This window comes from Glossina fuscipes, unplaced genomic scaffold (assembly GCF_014805625.2).
Source record: "Glossina fuscipes isolate IAEA_lab_2018 unplaced genomic scaffold, Yale_Gfus_2 1, whole genome shotgun sequence".
NCBI classification, from domain to species: Eukaryota; Metazoa; Arthropoda; class Insecta; order Diptera; family Glossinidae; genus Glossina; species Glossina fuscipes.
In genome coordinates, this window is record NW_023998415.1 from 37,245,450 (window position 1) to 37,266,613 (window position 21,164).

At 32.7% G+C, this 21,164-nt stretch overlaps 2 protein-coding genes across 8 annotated transcripts in view; one reads left to right on the top strand and one right to left on the bottom strand.

Annotated features, from left to right (window-relative positions):
- The window catches only part of LOC119631536 (protein furry), a 110,912-nt gene that overhangs the window by 17,302 nt on the left and 72,446 nt on the right, over positions 1-21,164 (bottom strand). For all 7 annotated transcript variants that reach the window (XM_038023845.1, XM_038023843.1, XM_038023844.1 and 4 more), the window contains 4 exons: positions 1,737-1,856; positions 1,512-1,645; positions 1,344-1,442; positions 1,106-1,240 (listed from right to left, as the gene is read on the bottom strand). In XM_038023845.1, coding sequence (XP_037879773.1) covers positions 1,106-1,240; positions 1,344-1,442; positions 1,512-1,645; positions 1,737-1,856 — 488 coding nt within the window. The remainder of the gene's footprint in view (positions 1-1,105; positions 1,241-1,343; positions 1,443-1,511; positions 1,646-1,736; positions 1,857-21,164) is intronic.
- The window catches only part of LOC119631537, a 31,937-nt gene continuing 26,347 nt past the window's right edge, over positions 15,575-21,164 (top strand). Inside the window, exon 1 of the mRNA XM_038023846.1 lies at positions 15,575-16,309. Coding sequence (XP_037879774.1) covers positions 15,689-16,309 — 621 coding nt within the window. The 5' untranslated portion in view covers positions 15,575-15,688. The remainder of the gene's footprint in view (positions 16,310-21,164) is intronic.

The window sequence follows — 21,164 nt, forward strand, 5'->3', positions numbered from 1 at the left end:
ATAAATAATAAATGCATGCATCGAGCTTTCAAAAAAATAATGCGTCGTATACGAAGATGACATTGGAAAGGGTGAAAACGTGCGACTGATATGCTTGCCTTTAAATGATAACAAATACCTCTTCAAGTGTGATTGCAAAGCTGGCCAAAAAACTAATTTACGCATATATACAATAATTTTCAGACGAGTTTTATAAATTGAAAAACGAACTACTTTTCCTAACAACGATTAAGACTGACATTATTTAATACCAAGCTACCGCTTAATCAGCATATTCAGGGCATGGTGGGCAACCATAATGAGTGCTCGATCAGTAATTAATATTACCGATTAGGCATATTCCACTCAAGTTTCGACCGCATCGTCTCCCTCCTTCCCCATGTCGTGTACCGGGTCATATTTAAAAAAAAAAAATCATTTAATAGATAGTTTTGATTACTTTATTCGACAGACTAATAATTTCGGTTGTCCATCGCTGAACTTAACCTAAGCAATTCATCGGTAAAGAAAAACGTTGAATTTAACTAACTTGCTGAACGCTTGAAGGCAAATTTTCAAAAAATATTTTATGATCATCAACTATTTATTAACACTAAGTAAAACTTATGCTCACCGAGTGTGCTTTAAAATGGACCAAATCGGCTCCTTATGTCTGACATTTATTTTATTAGAAAATGTTTAGACGATATTTATTGCCTATGTAGAGAACGTTTAAGGATACGTTTATGTGATATGGTAAATAATCGAAATTCTTTAAAAAAAATCGTTTAAAAAAAACTAATCGTTTAATAGTAAGGCATCTTATTTCGACCTTTCATTTTCTGTTATATGATCTAAAATATATGTAACTTTAATAATCAATGCAAAACAATTTGTTAAATGTGATCGAGCAAAGTAATTTTTCCATTCGTCTATTATTCGATTCACATTTTTACTACATTGTAATCGCCTTTAAGTTATATACATTTGAAGAAGAAGAAGAAGAAGAAGAATATATTGAAATCTATTTATTCCCTTCATTCATTATTTCAAGAATTTAACGCTTTACCGTATAGCAATTTTAAGTAAGTTTTTTCGATTTTTTTATATTTCTAGAATAACTTACATAGGGTAAGAGTTCATTTGGCGCCATACCGCTCATTATTACCAAATAACGTAGAATAACTTTTAAATTATTTGGCCAAAATTGGCATAAAGTTCCCCATAATTCTTCAATGTCCCGCGGATGGGTATCCGAAAACTGTAAATAGAAAAAAAAAGAGAAAAAAAAAGAAGCAAAAGAAGCATGATGTCATTGAATTTTAAATAAAAGCGTGAAAAAACAAAAATATAAATAAATTTACCTTTGCCGTTATATAAAATAAATTATTAAGTATCATTTCGGTGGCTTCGGTAGAACCAGCGCCTTCGCGACGACCCCTTGTCCCCGAATCTGGAAAATACTAAAATAACAACCGTTATTGCACAGACATTGTGTATTGAACAACAGCTCGGCAATGTTACGCACTTACCATAATATAGGAGAGAGGGGTAGCTGGTGGTACCGTGGTAGCTACTAATTCCATATTATGCAACCAGGGTAATAAACATTGCAACAGCAGAGTGCGTACGTCTTCACGTGCTGTTTGAAAACGATGCGTGATTTCTGTAAGCAGAGCAATGACAAAGAGATTAACGCTGATATCGCTGAACGATACACTTCGTATGGATTGGATGATTAACGATGTAAAGCTTACCCGAGAACATGGACATTGTCAATTCGGGACGTAATTGCGCTAATTGCTTCGAAAGAAAACGTTGCGAACGACAATAGGCGCTGCTGAGCAAAACATCTAATGTTCCAACTTTATCATCTTCTATTGAAGGATATATGAAAGAAAATAATAACAACAACGTCAATTCAATACAAAAGTGAAAGGAAAAAATGAATTGCTTTCATAGACGTTATTTAACATGGATTGATGTTACCGCCACAACAAGTCATTATGCACACAATCAGGTGAAAGAGGCCAGAAATTTTAAAACTAAAACCAAACGAAAAATTTCTATAATAACTGAAATCATTTACAATAGGCTCATGTTACACTGTCGAAGCAGGGATTAATACTAAACATTCAACGAGCGTCGACTGGTGAGAACAACAATCGAAAAAGAGCTTATGTACCTGCATGCACGTATCCCGTCTGAGAAGAGAAAATTCTCTCTTTAAATTGCAAAAATTAAATCTCTTACATAATTTTTCGTAATATAATTTTACCAACAAATTTTTGATGAACATATTTCGAAGTCAAGATTTATTAAATAAGTCCACCACTGTGACATGGCGTGAGTATACTTATTTTGTATTCTTCCCTGATGCATGTAACACCCGCACCCAAAAGGCACCTTCAGACATCATTTCTGAGTTGATTTAGACATGTCCGTCCGTCTCTGTATCTGTGAGGTGCATGTTGTTGGCACTCTTCTGCTCGCCGAAATTGAAAATATCGACTTCAAATTTGTTAGAAACATAGGAAGTTTCTGCACGCAGGTTGGTTGGTGCTAAAAATTTTCGACAAATTTTGTGCACTCCTTAAATGAAGATATATTATCTGCCTAAAAATGAATATGATAGACACTGCGATGACTTTTTTCTTAATAACACTAACAATATGGGTATCAAATAAAAGAACTTGGAGCGTAGAATGCGAAAAACATAGTGGTGGGTATGCGAGATTCGGCTCCCGTCGAATATAAGTTTCTTATTTGTTTTTCATTGAATAAAATTTCATCAAAAAAAAAAAAACATGATAAACATAAATCTATAGAAGAGATCGACCATTAAATGTCCCAAATCATTGCGGAATGACCATTTCAAGATAAGACGTTTAACGGGTACGAGTCATAAACATAATCCAATCGATTCAACTTTCAGCAGAGTTTGTTGTTGTACTAAATTTTATCAAAATATGGCCGAGATTGTTATCTGTATATTGAATTGATGAGAAGACATCTGGGTAGACATTAAGCAGATAAATGAAAAGGAAGCGAGCCTTCATTCGGCTTAGAAGATGATCGGTTTATATATAATATAAGCTTGAGTATAAGTCGATTGTATTTTATATGCAGAAATGTGATATATTTCGTAACGCAATTTAGGTTGTAGGATATAGTAAGAAATAAATTATATTCTGCTTGGGAGATGGATATTCTGATGACCGCTCGCCCTGCCTCCATTGCTTGTCATGCGATTGATAATAAGAACGAAAACTCTCGAGACCAAACACATTTTTCCAGATAGAGTTTTGAGAAAAACAATAAAAATGATTTCAATTGACATTAATGATACGTTACGGAATCTCCGATAATAGCGGTGGAGTCGTTTCCCAAATCCAATATTATATTCCCCTTTAAATCGGGTTAAAAAGAAGTAAAAAACCTGTAAACAATTTATTAACAAATTTTACGAAAGGAAATTTTTTTAATATTATTAATTAATTATTACTAGTTTGAATTTCAGTAACTTTGTTGTTGTTACGTGTATTATTCAGTAGGACATGAAACTCGAAGCCCATTAGCAGAAAAGTAAAAGAAACTTTTGAAAAAACCTTTGAAAAGAACCTTATGTAAGCAAGCACGAATTAATAAACTAAAGAGAGCGAAGGACGTAAAGAAGCTATGAAAGATTAGTGAAACGTTTTAATGTAACTGGTACTGGTGCGGTTAATTCTTCAATTTTAATTTACCGTATTCCTACGCGAAACGGTTATCACCCCCCCTATTAAGATTCTGAGGTTCTCTATTCTTCTTCTCTTTCTTCGATTCCGTAGTCAAGCCGTAAATGCTCGGTTAATAATGTGCTCTGTTCTGTGACTCCATCAGCCTTTTCAGTCTTCCTGTCCTTCATCAACGACTGTATAGTTGTGAAAGCAGGTGATGTTTGCAGATATATAAAAACTACGCTGAGCTTGTACTGCATTTCTCGCGTCAGGGATTTACGCATTAAGAATATAGAGCTAATGCATCCATAATAAGGAACAAACGTGAAAATGAACCGGATCCATTCTTAGAATTAACTATGCTATTGTGTTAGTGAGAGCCAGAATCTGGATAAGGAATGCGATATGGAACGTAAACAAAGAATTCTTTTACGAGCGAATTATTTTTGAAAATTGCATTTCAGTTTAACTAGTTTGGACATCGCGAGCGAAAAAGAACGAAGCACATGATTAATACAGCGACTTGGAATTCAATGGTTATTCAAAATATCTCATTATTATTATACTATTATTATAAATTTAGCCAGAAAATAAATTCTAGGACTTAAGTCTTAAGGCACTAGCATTTAAGGCTTTCGGTTTTATTAAAAACTCTACCGCACTTGAGATTTGAACCCACGACCATTGGGCTGATAGTGGAGAATCTTGCCTAATGGCAACTCAGGCCGATTCAAAATATCTTTATATCTTTACTTCCGTATGCTGTAAACGAAGCAATCAAATCAACAGGTACATGTCTGCTTTACTCAGGTTATTTTTAGGGAGCCATCCTACTTATCTTGCTCGCGAAAGGAAAATGAACGACTTTTGCAAGAAAACCAACAAAATTTGATAAAAAAAAAAAAAACAATTACTAATAATAACTCCTAAGAGCATGCAACTTATTTAAACTTTTGGCTATTGTCTAAAGTAAGCAATCATTTATTCATCCAGCGCAAGCGGGCATTTCTCAATTTGGGTATGAGAAATTTGAAATCGATATCTCAGTTATTACGACATGGAAATGTTTACTAAGAATACTATTCGGATGAACAGGCAAACCGAGGGAAATGTACTTTATACTGGGCATGATTATGTATGCTTTGAAGAGTCGCTGAAGTTTCCTTCTCAGTGTTACGAAACTTGCATAGTATGCATAAAATGCATGTACTCTCACCCTTCGTCGGTTGTGAATAAAAAAAAAAAAAAAGGCATATTCGCCATAAGGCGAATCGTCGTTAATTATGAAATTTTTAAAATTCGATAAAAGGTCTTGGATTGTTTGGTGGACCGATGCTTAATTGTATGTTGGCTTTGTAACTGAACCTCTATTTTTCCGCTATTTAATAATGGAATATCCTTGAAGATACTAATTATCGCATATCGCTTATTGGGTTTGTGGGCGAATTATACGTATACGTGTTTTTTGCGTTTTTATTATATGTATGCGTAAATTTTTTGGGTTATTGTTTGCTGTGAGATCGCGGAAGACTGCGTCCGTAACCATCAACCTAGAGGGTGTATGGTTTTAGTTTTAGCATTCGAACTCAATTTTTACAATTGTCAGCATTCCAATACGGACATACAGACAAAGTTACACCAACTTGGAAGCTTATTGGAAGCTTTTGGAAAAGTTCCTAACCTAAAACATGGAGATAGCAGCATTTGTCCAGAAACATTGGGGAGTACTTTGGATGCGTAATTGTTGTTTGACAATCGTTTGGACGAGTCGATTTAAGTGTCTTCGTGACGATGGAAAAAGTTGAGTATTAGACTGACATAAAGTATTTGCTCTTAGAAGGCAACAAGTGAGTTCGACGGCGTGTGCGGGAGTTTTGCACCATCGTTGAAACTGCCGGAATTTTGGGTAGCCGAATTGAAAGGTGCCCGTATAGTCCGTCATGGGTGACAGTAAAAATTCGCTTTCATTGAAAATATGTCTCAAGTTGACCAAATAGTGAAATAGCTCCGATGGCCTAAGAACATATCCAAAAGATGTCTTTTGTCATACATTGTATGAATATTTCGACATGAGACTGCTCTGGTCGATATCGCGTTTCCTTGCAGTGGAACAATAATATTGGGCCATAGGCCGATGACAACGCAGGCACATAGGATACCGATGGATAGAAGTTCAAGTTGCTGCCACACCCACCAGACCATATTCTTTTCATTTTTCAAAAGGATGCTTTAGAGACACGGCTTTGAATGAATTGTTGAGGGCATTGCGTAAACTTAAAATGTATCTTGACGGTCTTGAGAATTCATTAACTAGAAAAAGAAACATGGGAGCATTAAAGAGGACTTGAACCGATCATGTCATTCTTCAGGACCAGACTATATTGATAAACAAAGTGCAAAGTAATTTTTTTTTTTTATTTAGGTGAGAAAATTTTCAGGCAACCTTTGTGTATACTTGCTGTGAGTATATTCTGATTTTTTTGGTTTAGTATATGTTTTAGGTACTTTCCAGGGCAACAATTTTCATCAATTACACCAGACGACCTTGTTGATGAACTAGCAAACCGAATGGCATCACACTTCTCTCAGATGTTAAAGATAATGCAGATGTTGCAGTGACTTGATGAAAGCAAGTTAAAATGGATATTCGAAACGCGTTTATCTTTAAAATAAATTTCATATTAATATATGGCAAAATGTTGTAAAAAGAGTTCTTTTTCTTTTAATTCTGCATACAGCTGCTATCTCGTGTTGATAACGACATGAATTTTTTTCTCGTCACGCACAGACAATATTCGTATGTATAACTTTGGAAACTAAGTTTGTCCTCATCCTCCGCATTAGTTACAATTACAATAAAAATGCATAAACATCTTAATAATAAAATATTCTATTGTTTAATACAAGAAGTTATTGCTGGTAGCAACAGCATCTAACTGCTACTCATTTCATTAAATAACAAAGAGAAAGACCATCAACAAAATATGCGCATCGCTGCTGTTTGCGTAAGTTTAGCATAATTATGTTGTTTTTTTTTTCATTTTTAAAAGTTTTATGAATGAATATTGTTAGAAGATTACAACGCATACTCGCAGAGAGACGAGGCGATGATTTAAGAGAATCTACTGATAATATGCTTGTAAGACTATTTTTTATGAAAGGAGACTCAACAGTTTGCTTGCCTTTAAAAGTAAAGGAAGGCGATTCATAACTTTCAGTTCTTGGCGCGCATTACGAATGAAACGTTGCTTAAGAGGAACAACAAACCAAATGAGACAGAACGAAACGACACCAAACTGAAAGAATAATAAACAAAATTTATTAAACTGCATTTTTTTCGTGACGTTATAATTAAAATATAACAAAAAAAAAAAAAAATAATAATAATAATATAATATAATAATACATATTATATATTAAGAAAAAAAAAAAAAGATTTTTTAATATATTCAAGTGATATTTAATTTTCATATATATAAATATAAAATTTAAAATTTGAAAATTTTTATTAAATAAATTATTATTTATTTATTTATTTATTTTCTTTAAATAAAAAGTATTTAAGAAATTGCAACAAAATCACTTAAACAGTGCCAGACACGGTTTGCATTTAAATCACAACGTTCAGCATTAATGTAACCAAGAGAGCGCACTGAATCAAGCACTGAAAGAACACTACAAAATGCATGCATGTATTTGCCTAAAATATACCTAAAATCAATATACTTATTAAAGCAAATCAAGTTTTTTACGTCATTTTTTCATCCAGTCGATCATCCTAGGAGTAGCGTTGCGTTGTTTAGTGTTGAAATAGTTTCAAAAAAAAAAAAAATAAATAAATAAAAAAAAAATAAAAAAAAAATTAAAACACATACACACACACAACACTTAACTATCCATTATGCTGTATCTTCTCGAAGGAATGCACATTGAAAGCAATTCTATTATACTCTTAAAATTTCAATATAACTATCTTTGAATCCATTTTCTTTTTTTATTCTTTTTCTTTAAAGCGTAAAGAAATTCATTTAATATTTTACATGAAAACTATTATTTTTATTGTGCTCCTAAAAGTAGGCAATACTGACTTCTAAACCAATGGTCCATTTTAAGGTAAAAAAAAACGTCTTCTCGACATAGATTTCCTTTTTTTTTTATTTTATAAATCATACCATCATGTATTCCCTTTTCTCATAAAATCATTTGAAACAATTTAAGTGCAACTGTCTACGGGAAATAGACAAATATCTGGCTGTTAACAAAAAACTCATTGATCATTTGTCTATCTCGTTACCTGTTACCGTTCAGCTTCTTTTTTCTATTAGCTAAACATTATTAAGTCCTCACAATCAATTAAGATGAAATGGTGAAAATTGAAATTGACGTATTCCGATTTGATATTTGAAAAAGAATGAGCCCCAGTACCAAAACATAAGCACTGCATTAGCAAGTATAAGAAAGAAAATCAAAAATTTCTAGACATTTTCATAAACAATTTCTAATCCTTAGTGATGCGAAACTCTTCTTAATTGTTTAACGTTTTAGGTAGGAAGCCATGTCTGGTTTCTATCTATCCATCTATCTCTATCTCTATCTCTCTATCTCTCTATCTCTCTCTCTCTCTCGCTCTCTCTCTCTCTCTCGCTCTCTCTCTCTCTCTCTCTCTCTCTCTCTCTCTCTCTCTCTCTCTCGCTCTCGAATCTCTAGTATCAACTAAATGAGTGCAGATATTAAATTTGATGCAAAATTTTCCAAATATTTATTAAGCCCCCGTTTTTTTTTTTTTTGAGAAAATTGATGAATTGAGAAAATTGATGATTTGCCTTACACATTTTGAAAAGTGGAGTAACATTTTTTAATTGATCTTGCGGTTCAAGTTGAATCCCATTTGTTTTAGAGTGAGTCCCCCTGCTTCAAACTCTCTTCCGATTCGATAAATAGAGCAGCTAGACGCTGCATCATTTTTATTCAAAATTTGTCTTAAGTTTTGATGAGTGCATATCGGGTGTCCCAGTATGTTTCTACCGATTTTGCTATTAAACTAAATGTTTTTAATTAGAAAAAAAAAAAAATACCTTAAGCTGTTCATATTTATATCCACATCCATATCCATATCTGCATATATCTGTACAGATGAATATATATGCATAGATTTGTATAAGCGATCCTGCGCGTTTGAACGGCAAAGAATACGAGTACATACATTTATGGTAAACGCAACATAAAATATTTATATTTATAAAATACAGTAAAAGCTCCTTACTCACGCTTCTCTCATTCGCGTTTTCACTATTCGCGAGATTAGCTGAAATTTAAAAAATTCCTATATTCGCGGCTATAAATTTCTTTATTCGCGGATCTAATAAGTGCACACATAATAAAAATAAAAGGATTCCAATAGGTATCCAATTACCATTCCGTATTCATGGTTTCTGTATTCGCGACATATATATACCCCGCGAATAAAGAACTTTTACTGTATACACCACACACACACTTCCACCATAGACAGGAGTCAGCTTGGCTTGTGATGCTTGTGCAAATAAATTGATTTGAAAACTGACATTTTTACATATGCATGTTTAGGTATTGATCATATTTTGAGTTTGCAAATGGGCGTGGTTCATGTGCAATCACTTTTTCAATAAGCACAACTTATTAACTATAATTTATGGCAATCATATCCATACATATTTAAAGTTTAAGGAAAATAGATAGGCGCGATCCGCTCGCAAATGTTTTCGCAGCGCACGAAAATCTATAAACAAATTGAAAGGATATAATTATCTTCTTCTTTTTTTACGGCCGTTCGAAAACTCAAGGAAGAATGTTCTCGATCGAGCAATGGTTACGTTGCGTTTTTTGCAAAACATATTGATATAGGTGCCGAAAGACCTTTTCTCTAAAGCGTAACCTTCTGGGCACCCATCTTACCAATTCTCGCTAATTAGGGACGAATTGATGATATGATTTTTTTTTTTAACACCGATCGGCGATAATAGAGAGAGAAAAACTTCACACGATTTGACGTTCAAAACACGCCATTTCAGTAAATAAATAGACTTGCAAAACAATATTGAAAAAGTTTTGATGTATACCAAGCTGCCTAAAGTAAATATTAATTTCAAACATGTCGTGTATACCTTCCAAAATATATAATCCCTAAATATCTTACATAATAAGAGAAAATTTTCCCAAGTGAGCAAAAAAAATGAAAAAAAAAACAGTTGCTTTGTCGTAACTGTATATATAGGAAACTTGAGGTGCGTAATATTGTGTAATAATGTGTACAAAACGCGTTTTTTTCCAGATGGCCAAAATTTGTGGGTGTGTGTGTGTGTGTGTGTGTGTGTGGTTGACATAGAATTTATTTATTTTTCATCTTTTAATTCACTTAAAGAAAGACTTCTACACAATTTGCTATTTAGTATACTATGCAATTTGAATTATTTTATTTTATTTTGTAAAGACGTCGTTCTGTACGTGCAAGGTCTCTTTCAGCTAACATTATAAAGTCGATTCCATTCTTGAAGATCTTTCATTTGATATCCATATTAATAGAATTGTTAGGAAGAAGATAATCTTCCGTTTCCACCAAACGTAGCTATTCGCCATTTTGAATGTGCAGAAAGTTGAACTGACAATTACCGAAATTCGAAATTTCGCCAATTTTAAGAAAAGTTTATAAAAAATATATGATTTGATCGGCTCTGAAACTTTTTAATATTATGAAGAAATCATGATTTATTCCCGTCAAGCCCCATCAGATCGAACAATATGTTTGAGATCGAAATATACGTGAACAAAATCGCTCACTTAAGACACGTACTTTTCGGTTACGATCTTCTTTCCATGCAAATGCTGAAAACTCGAAACTTGTTCTCTTTGTAGAAATCAAAAACCGAGGTATTATTATTATTATTATTATTATTTTAATTTTAGACTAATGAATTGAATTCTTAGACTAAAAAAAGAGACATTGAGCACTAGCAACACAGGCTATCGGCTCTAATTTAAAAAAATGGATATTAGATAATAAGCTTAGTAGTAAAAAACCGACGTAGAATATACGAAAGATAAGCAGTTAGTTCCTCTTTTCGTATTTGAAAATATAATTTAATATCGTGTAAAGCAAAAGTTTTTGAGAGATCCCTAAGTTGAAGTCGGTGAAAATTTCAATTTTCCCTTAATCTATGGTAAAGATATTAAATATTCAGATTTAAATGAATTTTAATTTTCGGCTTTTTTTTTTTTTTTGACTTTTTTAGCACTACAAAGAACACGTTTTACAAATATATAATAAATAAGTTAATAAATATGAAGATTTATTTACTTTCCCAAGAAACAATAAACAACATCGTCGTTTGCCTATGAAAACAAATCAAACATTTAAACGAGACAATGCATAATAAGGAGAGAAAGATGTCTGAACATGAGAACTTAAAGAAGATTACATTAAATTTTATCATAAATTCGAAGCTTTCTGTCTACAATGTAAAACTTATTGAATATAAAAATTTAAGGTAACCGCAAGGATGTGCTGCTACACTTTAAAGTGTATTGAAATCTCTTTTTGTAGGAGAAGAACACCTTAACCACACATTAAGAATATTTTAAAGAAAAAATTGTAGGCATAAAAAATGCTTTTTTTCATCACTTTTAAATAATTATGTGAACGATGAGATAAATCTAATGGAAATTTGCTTGTGATGAAATGTTAATTAAGTTCATTTCACCTTCAGTGAAAATCATCGTAATTAACGTCAATTTCAATCAACTTGCACATATACATTTAAACAATGAACTTTTAGTTTGCACTTTCGAAATCTGTCAGGCATTAAATTTCCATAAATTTTAAAATTTCATTTAAATTATTTATGCATTGGTTGTGCATTTATTGTCATCCGACACATTTTATAATAAATCATTGCATACTTTTAAGTATAATGCACGAAAATGTTATTTTATATTTTGTTGATTTTTTACTTACTTAAATTATTTAATTTTTCATCCTTTCACGATCAAGCAAAAAAAATGTAATTATTTTTAATTTTTTCATTTACGTCATTCATATGCGTTCTCTTTAAAATTAGCTTTTAGGCGTACTATGAAATAATTTTTTATTACCTAACTCGTTATTAGATAAAGAAATGATTCTCTTTTGAACGAATCGCACAAACGCATACATCCGCATACGGATTTCATGCTGAATACATGGAGTTGATCGATCTGCTTAGCTTTTTATAAATCAAAACAGAGAAACCATTTATCTCTTGTGAAAAACGTCTTTGTTCACGTTTATATATGTGCCGCATGTTGTTTAATATATTTCATTCAACACTTTTCCGCCAGCATACAAATCCAATTGCTAGAAAGTTATGTGCAGTTAACACGCGTAGTACGCGTATTAAGAAAATTCTAGTAACTAAAAAAGCATTCGTAGTGGATATTAAGTTTATATTATTTTAAAAGTGAATTGTGGCAATTCGTCGAATTACACGCCCACAATGAAAATTATATTTCTCAATATTTATATTTTGAGATTGCTTCTACCACATGATTGGAATAGACCTTAACCATTCTGAGTTATCTGAAGATATAGGACAAAAATGTCTAATGTCATATTAACATAACATAAATAATTAAAATTGTGGACTAGACGTTGCAAAACTTATTACGTATAGCAATCCAAGTGGGTGGGTAACGAAAAGCAGTTATCCTTAAATGAAAGAGATTTCTATCGACTGCATTTATTCAGTTCCTACACGCGACTAGAAAACCCGAACAGTGTGCCGCTGACCTCCGCTCTCCTTTTTCATTCGTAGACAAATAACCTCGTTTGTAGTGTAAGGTTTCTCAACACTTTATTTGCAAGAGAAGAGCTAGCAAGAAGGCAATAAAAGCAAATGACACGCGTCGAGAGAAAAGACGCCTTATCACTGCTCGATTTGGATTAAAAATTGATAGCAAATAAGGCCATGTCGTCGTAAAAAGTATATATTAATTTTATTAATACAAATGGAGCTCCCGTCTTCTCTCTTTTTTACAGCTCACAAAAGAGATCCGCAATCTCTATATTGTTTGTTGAAGGACGACAGTACCTCTAAACTTGCACTTCCATTCTTAACTTGTAGAAATATAAGCTAAAGATCACAAAAGTTTGGTTTAATATTCTAAACAAACATTTACAAGAACCGTGTATACGGTGCAAAAAAAATGGCTATGAGCCGAAAGCAAAAGCAATCAAAATCACCGCAACATGCTACCTATATGCAATAGTGGTCTGAAATCTAATACAAACACTTCCTATACGCGAACTAAAAGACTACACTACACACAACTATAGCATATATTTGTTCAATAATTATAGTAGAATTATATTTAAAAATGAATTATTTTTGACGACGCATTAAATCGTGTTTTGCTCTTCGGCAAACACAACTCAAAGCAAGCAAATCCTGCCTTTACATAGCTTTTGAAAAGGCTTCACCTACGCCACAGTTTATTCTGTCATTTTTGTTAATCCTTCGACCTGCTTCTCTGCGCCGCAATTTCTGTTAATCTCTTTGCTAATTAGTATTCGCATTAGGCGCCTTTGTTTCATGACAACAAGAGCCAAAGCGTGGCAAATCCTTATTACTTTCAGCACATTTCACAAAAAATTTTCTTTCCTATCGGGGTAAGCATTTTTCATGCATTTTAAATGTATTTAATCTAACAAGAATGCTAGGAGCAAATTCGAGATAAAATTTGTTTGTTGTCGGGAAAAGGGTTCGAAATTGCACTCTTAACTTCGATAAATTGATAGATGATGAAAAGTTGATGCCATTATGCGTTGCAGATATTTCGAAAAAATGTAGAATTATACTCGCGGTTTTCGCGGTTTTCGCGGTTCACATCCAATACAGTCTGCGCCTAAACGAATTTTATTTGTAATTTCAGAAATTTTCAGAGATTTTTCGCAAATAATGTTTAAGTGACGTCAATAGTGTAAAAGTAGTAGACACAAGTAGTAAGTATACAATCACTTTTTAATTAGCAGGTACGAGAAAATGATCGATTGTTTATTTAATACATTGGCGAAACAAAACTGTAGCATGCTTTTGAGGGCAATTAAATCTTAATAGCCTAGTCTTGCGCAAATAACATAATACTTTATTTTTAACTTTATGTAAATTAACAGGATATTATTTGCACTTGAAATGTTATGAAATTGCAGAATTACATGGAAACTGCTTTAAACCAACCGAGAGATGAATAATGTAATACAACGAATAAATCATGTAAAGATTTCATTTAATATATTTTTTGCAAAAATGTACAATTTCCAAGTAATGTTACAGATCAGAATCAGTTATTTACAATTTGATGCTGCTTATGAATGCTTTATTTTATGAATTTAATTTTGGCTCTCTCTCTCTCTCTCTCTCTCTCTCTCTCTCTCTCTCTCTCACCCCTTTTAAATTACTCAGAATTTAAGTGTAATAAGCTATGTATGCTTTCAATAAAATACTTTACCCATATTACACAATTGTACAAATCAATTTTAGAAACTTAATAACAATTACGAATTGTAATCGCATAAAATGCAATGACTTTTCGAAAGAGCCCTGCATATGGAGAAAGATTGAAAAAATAGATAACAAATGCAGTCGAAATTTATATATTATATTCAGAACAAATTTCATTATATTATATCACATTAACAATAAGACACTTTCAACATATATAAAGACTTATTTTTTGTGAGAACATGTTCTGGGCTTCTTCGATCCCATCCAAATTTTCAACATTTATCCATTACATCATATTAAAAATTGGCAACTCTCTACTCATTTACAGACTCTTTCGGAGCATGGAATAAATTGACTTGTCCCCAAAGTCAAGATAAGTCGGTGTGCGAAATTTCATTTTGAGATACACATAAAAATACATGAGCAGACATCAGCACACCGCGAGCATAGTTTAAATCGTAATGAAATTTCGTACAGATAATGGACGAAATGTACATTACAGCAATTAAATGAATAAGAGAACAACTTTATTATTTTTACATTTCTAGGGAAATATTAACGGCCACGTTTATTTCACTAAGCAAAATTTTGAACGTGCAAATCTCATTACGAGAAAGAGAGTAACAGACATAGATATGGCTAAGTCGAGACTATTATAGAAAATATATGGGCAATAAAAACAATAGAAAATATATACAATTTGTCGACAATTTGTCACCGGTTCCTATGTGCTACACAAGCTACATTTACGAGATTTAAGATATCTATCTGTAAGGGTGGATTGAAGAAATCTAAAGTTGATATACACGTTACGAATAGATTTTGCGTAGACCTCGCCTTCATTGATCAGGAATCCGGCTACTAGATACAGATCTAAGGGAGTGATCCAATGCAACGCAGAGACGATAAATGGCCCACTAGTTACAGAAAACATCCAAATATGTATACGAAACTTTTGGAAAAAACAATCTATCAACTTAACGGGAATTCAAAATTCACTTAAAAATTCTTATAAATTTCATAACGACATCATATTCCTTTTATCATTGTTATGCGTTGTTTCTGATTTGATTGATTACTGAGAGAGGAGACTATCAATTACATTCCGACTCTTTTGTATTAATTGTATTAAATCGGCGTCAATACAAAAACTACAAATACAACCCAACGCGTGTTATACATCTTCCTTAAGAGTTCCTAGAAAAAGTGGTCTCTTGGTAAAAGGAAAAAAAAAAAAAAGGAAAAAAAAACCAGAAATTCTCAAACGAAATCCTCAACATGAAAATTTAATCTCTTTATAAAGTAAAGTAAATGAATTTAAAATAGTAATCACGTGTATCATTCTTTGTGTACGAGAATTTTTCAATTGAAAATTATGAATTTATTCATATTAATAATGAACATGAAAATATCGCTTCCTTATCGCTTCATTAACAACGTTTACGATGATCATCTTGGACAGCGATCAAATGCAAAATGCTGAACACAATGATCGACAATAATTCGAGTTGTATTAATAGCAATAACAATAATAACAATGGCACAAACGCAACGATCACAATTGCCGGCACCGGTTCGGAAGAAACAAGTGACGTTTGGCGCATATTTGAATTCGTTAGTCATATACTTAATTGCGTTTATGTACCGATTATCGTTTGCATGGGCTCGTTAGGCAACATTTTGTCTGTATTCGTTTTTTCAAAAACAAAATTATGTAAACTCTCGTCGAGCTATTATTTAGCTGCTTTGGCGATAAGTGATACTTGCTTCCTGTTCGGTTTATTTATTCAATGGCTCAACTTTTTCGATATCAATATATATAATCGGGATTATTTTTGTCAATTTTTCACATTCTTCAGCTATTTAGCCAGTTTTTGTTCGTCGTGGTTCGTTGTTGCGTTCACCGTGGAACGCTTCATAGCCGTTATGTATCCATTAAAACGTCAGACAATGTGCACGGTGAGGCGAGCAAAAATAGTATTGAGTGGCATTAGCGTATTAGGCGTCTTGCATTGCATACCATTTTGGATATCGTCGCAACCGGTTTCGTTGGACGAACGTCAAACAACAATATGTGACATAAAGAATGAATATAAGGTAAGCGTTAAATGAAATAATCAAAAAAAAAATACAATAGTGTAATATTTAGCTTTGCTTGTAATCGATTTATTTTCCACAATTCGAAAACTATTTTCCAATTCTCAAAACTATTTATCTCCTTTAACAGGCATTTTTTTTTTTTTTTTTTTTTTTTATTATAATAATTATTTTTCGTACAGGATGCGTGCAATAGTTGCATGCATACATATTCATATTAAGCTCAATTATTTTGTTTTTATTTTTTTTTTTTGTAAAATTTATTATAATATCGGATCGTTTTTATGCGATATTAATTTACTTTCAACTATTATTATTTAATGAAACTCTTCAAAAGTGAACGCAATACGCCGTGAAAAACGTTTGCGTGCACGAATCTTTCTTCTTTTTAATATCCTATGGACCGATGGACAGGCTTAAGTTGGTTGGATGCTTAATGTTTTGTTAGAGCGTTTCCATTATATAAGAATTGAATCGATAAGTAGCGAGCTAGCGCTACTGATATATTCTGGAAAATAACCGTCGCACCAAAATTATTAATTAATAAGAAGAAGAAGAATGTAAGGAAATAAACTAACGAAACCTAACTTATCTTATTGCAAATATTATCTGTCATCAGTAGCTACCACTTGTCGTACTTTCGAAATACCGGATAAATCCATCCTGCTGAAGAGATAATAAATCTTTTAGGGCTGTACTCTAACGAAACCGAAAGAATCAAATCGCCGCTTTTAAGAGACAATAAGAGATCGCTGGGGCCAATCGTTAATTAGAAGGAATAATATCTACTTAATTGGTGGTAAATTCAAATTCTGTGATCCCTAAGTTTCGCGGCGAGAGTTCGCAATATGTGTATCTCGGTATGATGTTGTCATCGTGACGTATTACCCTATAATCTGTTATTATATTGCGGATGTTTTTCCTTTAATAAACAACCCAATCTAATAGGCTATGCCTTGTTGTGTTAGAACTACTCTCCTTAACACTCCTTATATTCAGCTAATAGCGGTTTCAAAAATACTTTGAATACTTTCTCTTATTATTTTTATACCCATCACCAAGCAGGTGGGGGTATATTTATTTTGTCAAAACGTTTGCGACGCCCCGAAGGAAGCATCAGAAACCCCACAAAGTATACTTATTCTTGATCAGCATCAAATTCTAAATCGATTTAAGCATGTCCGTATGTCCGTCTGTTAAAAACATTCTCCTGACCGCAAAGATGAAGCGAACGATTTGCAATTCGCTAGCGACAGTGGAAGTTCTTGCACGCAAGGTTCGTATTGAAAGTGGACTAAATCAGTCGAAGGATACACCCACATTACCACGCAAACTGAGAACACCTCTGTTTTTCAAAGGGAATGAAAAATTGGATTTTGCTCATTTTACTCACTAACTATAGCAAATAAATGTACAAAAATGTGAACATATTTTCTATGGATGATACTGTAGCTTTTGTACACAAAAATATAAAAAATTGACCACGCCTATTCAATATTATAATGTATCAAAATTTAATTGTTTTTGCAATACCTTTATAACGCGGAGAAACAAGCTTCAAAACCTCTATAAAGTATATAAATTCCTGGTCAGTTTCAAATTTGCAATGCACTTACAAATAGCCGTCTGTCCATCTGGTCTGTTGGCGCAACTTTGTAGTAGTTGTGGTGAAAATTCTTCCGTTGGCGAAAGTAAAGAAATCGCCTAAAAATTTGCAAAAAAATTTCTAATTGACCTAAACTTTTCAAAGGACACTCCCACAACGCCCACATGCCTTTACGATAGAAGCTTTTATTTTGAAAATAGAAGAAATCAACTGCGCCCACACCATATTATAGAGCATAAGAGTTTTATTCTTTTACTGCTTTTGTCCTTTTTTGGGGTAAACGGTGATGGGCATAAAAAATTCGGTCTCGACCGAATTTAATTTTTTTTAATTTTAATTATGTTTAGTTATTGATTTAGAAATTCGATAGGTGATAGGTGGTAGAAATGTGCTCATTTCAATAGATTATTTGTTTCTGTCGATAAGCACTAGTGGGTTGTGTGGGTATTTTCTCCACTAAGTTATATGTGTGCGTATGCATTTTAAATATTTTACTATATATATTCCCTAAATAAAAATTGAAAGGTCTACACAATGTATGGAAATACGCGTTTCTCTTTGTTTTTATAAAGCGTGCATACCATTGTTGATAACGACTGGCGGCTTATATAACCGTTGAAATCATTGCTTCTGCTCACAAAATTTTTCTGGTGAAACAACATTAACGGTATCATCACATAGATAAAAATTGAAATAAATGAATAAATAAGTAAAAATTATTTAATTGAATTAAATATTCTTCCTATGCTGTAAAAAAAATTTTCATTAATTAATTAACTTAATGTTATTTCGGTAACAATGGACGATGTTTTAAAGGATGAAAAGCCAGCGTCAATTTTGCAAGAACAAAAATTTTGTTTTGTTTTATTGGCCTCAAATAGATGCTTTCAGCCTTCTATAGAATATTCATTCAAGTTGACCGATCTGAACCATTTTCAATAGCGATCGTTCGTGGACCAAAGTACGTCAGTGTACCAAATTTCATTAAAGTATATCAAAAATTTTTCGACCCGTAGCTTTTGAACACCAATTTATATGCACAAATGTCGGACGGACAGACAGATAGATAGACGGCCAGGCAGGCTTAGGTCGATTTGGAGAATGATTCTGAATCGCTCAGTATAATAAAAGGTGAGTGTACGTTAAGCCGCTAACTTAATGTACCACAAGTACTACAAGTAATTACACATAAATAATTAACAAAAATATTAGATAGAGTAACTTAAAAACTTATACAGTGCAGGAGAAGTTCGACATAATTGCTTAATAATTAATTACACTACGAATTATAAAATTTTCCGATCTCTCACACTAACCTCTGCACAGTAACAATAGCCTTAATATTGAGTGGTAACGGGATCCATAACTTTATAGCATCGATAAAATGTTGCTGATCTGGAAAAATGAAATATGCATCGTACGTCTGTCTGATCTGACAAACTGGATTTTCTCAAACAGATATTTTTTGTTTATTAAGTTTATTACAAATTCTGTTAAAGTCTATAGCGTGTAGAGGAGAACAACAATTTTTAATTTGTTCATGTTGCTCCTGGCTGTAGATGTTATAGATAGTGGTTTTTGTGTAAATCTTTAACTTGAGACAAAATCAAACGGAGTCATTCATCCATAGGATACAATGATGACCTAAGGGTGCAAGACATATCGTTATATAAAGTTTTGTAAGCTTACAAGTTTATTTATGAGAAAATCTTTTAAAGGTAACTTGACGTACATTAAAATATATGCCAAAATTGCAATCAAGATAAAAAGTCATTGACTAAAGTTGCAAGACCTACGTAATAAGCATTTATTTATTGTCGTACTTCGTAGTAATGTTCCCACTTGACTAATACTACTGCATAGGAATTATTTATACTTGCAATGCACGCATATGTGCCTTAGAGTACAAATCACATTTGTGCATGGGATTTAATTAGTTTCGACATCAACACAAAAAGATCTACTGACTATGAGTTAAATACAGTTACACACTTATGTAATTAAATAAATAACTGATATATTTTCATAGTTTTAAATATACTTAATTCTCTTTTCATATGAATTTTATTTAAGCAAAATTTGATTTAACAAAAATAATTTTCTTTTTTTACACGAATTTTTGAGCATGTATGCATGTATCGTGTAAAAAGAGAATTATGTGTATATTTTAGGGGATTTCGGTCGACTTTCTAACCATAATCATTTTCGCGTAACGAGTAAAAATCTAAAAATTTTTGTTTAAAAAAACCGGATTGCGTTCAATTGATGCTTCACTGTACGCTTTTGCTTTCACCAATTTGACCCATTTTTAATACCAACTTGCGTGCTGAAACTTCAAATGTTTCTAACAAATTTGAAGTCGATATATCCATTTTTGCGAGCAGGAGAGTGCCAGCAACACCCATGATACAGACGGACATATATGGCTAAATCAACTCCCAATTTCACGCTGATCAAGCATATATCTACTTTATAGAGTCTCTGAAGCTTCCTTTTGGGTCTTGCATACATTATAGCAAAAAAGCAAAATGAGTGCACCCCCATCTTACAGTGATGGCTATAAAGATAATCGCAAAGTGAACAAGATTTTTACAATACATTTACTAAAATCATCAGCCCTCCATGTTGAACGTGATCAACACAGTAAAGTAAATGAATTACATATGTAATAAAGGATTTCTTAAATTTTATAGTGGCCGAAGTGCAATAAAAAACAGTGTAGAAAACACTATGATGGCTCACGGCCCACCATTAAATACTCTACGTCATCTTATATAGTTATTCATACAACGAACAAAAAATGATTCGATCCGAAATACTTTGATTCGTCCGTGGACCAAAATATGCCCGTGCACCAGATTTCATCAAAGAAGAAGGAGAAAATAAGACGGACGGACGGAGACGCAAAAAGTGAAACTTAAATCGATTGGAAAGCTGAGTCTGATTTAGAAAATGATTCTAAAAGACGGGCTTGTCTTAAGCGTCTTCTGGTGGCACAAACATAATACATATAATTTGATATCACAGGTGATGTAAGGCATAACACGTGGAATTATACCCTTAATGTAAGGGGTAGCGTTAAGTAAATTAATATTTGAGAAGAAATTTTCTCGTCGCCCTTATGCACAGATCTCGCTTAAAAAAAAAGTTTAGATTGTGTAAATAGATGTTTGGCGTTTACATTGCGGGTGATTTCAATGTTCAATTGCAGTGATTTTCATTGCAAACACAGACATCCGAAAGCATTAA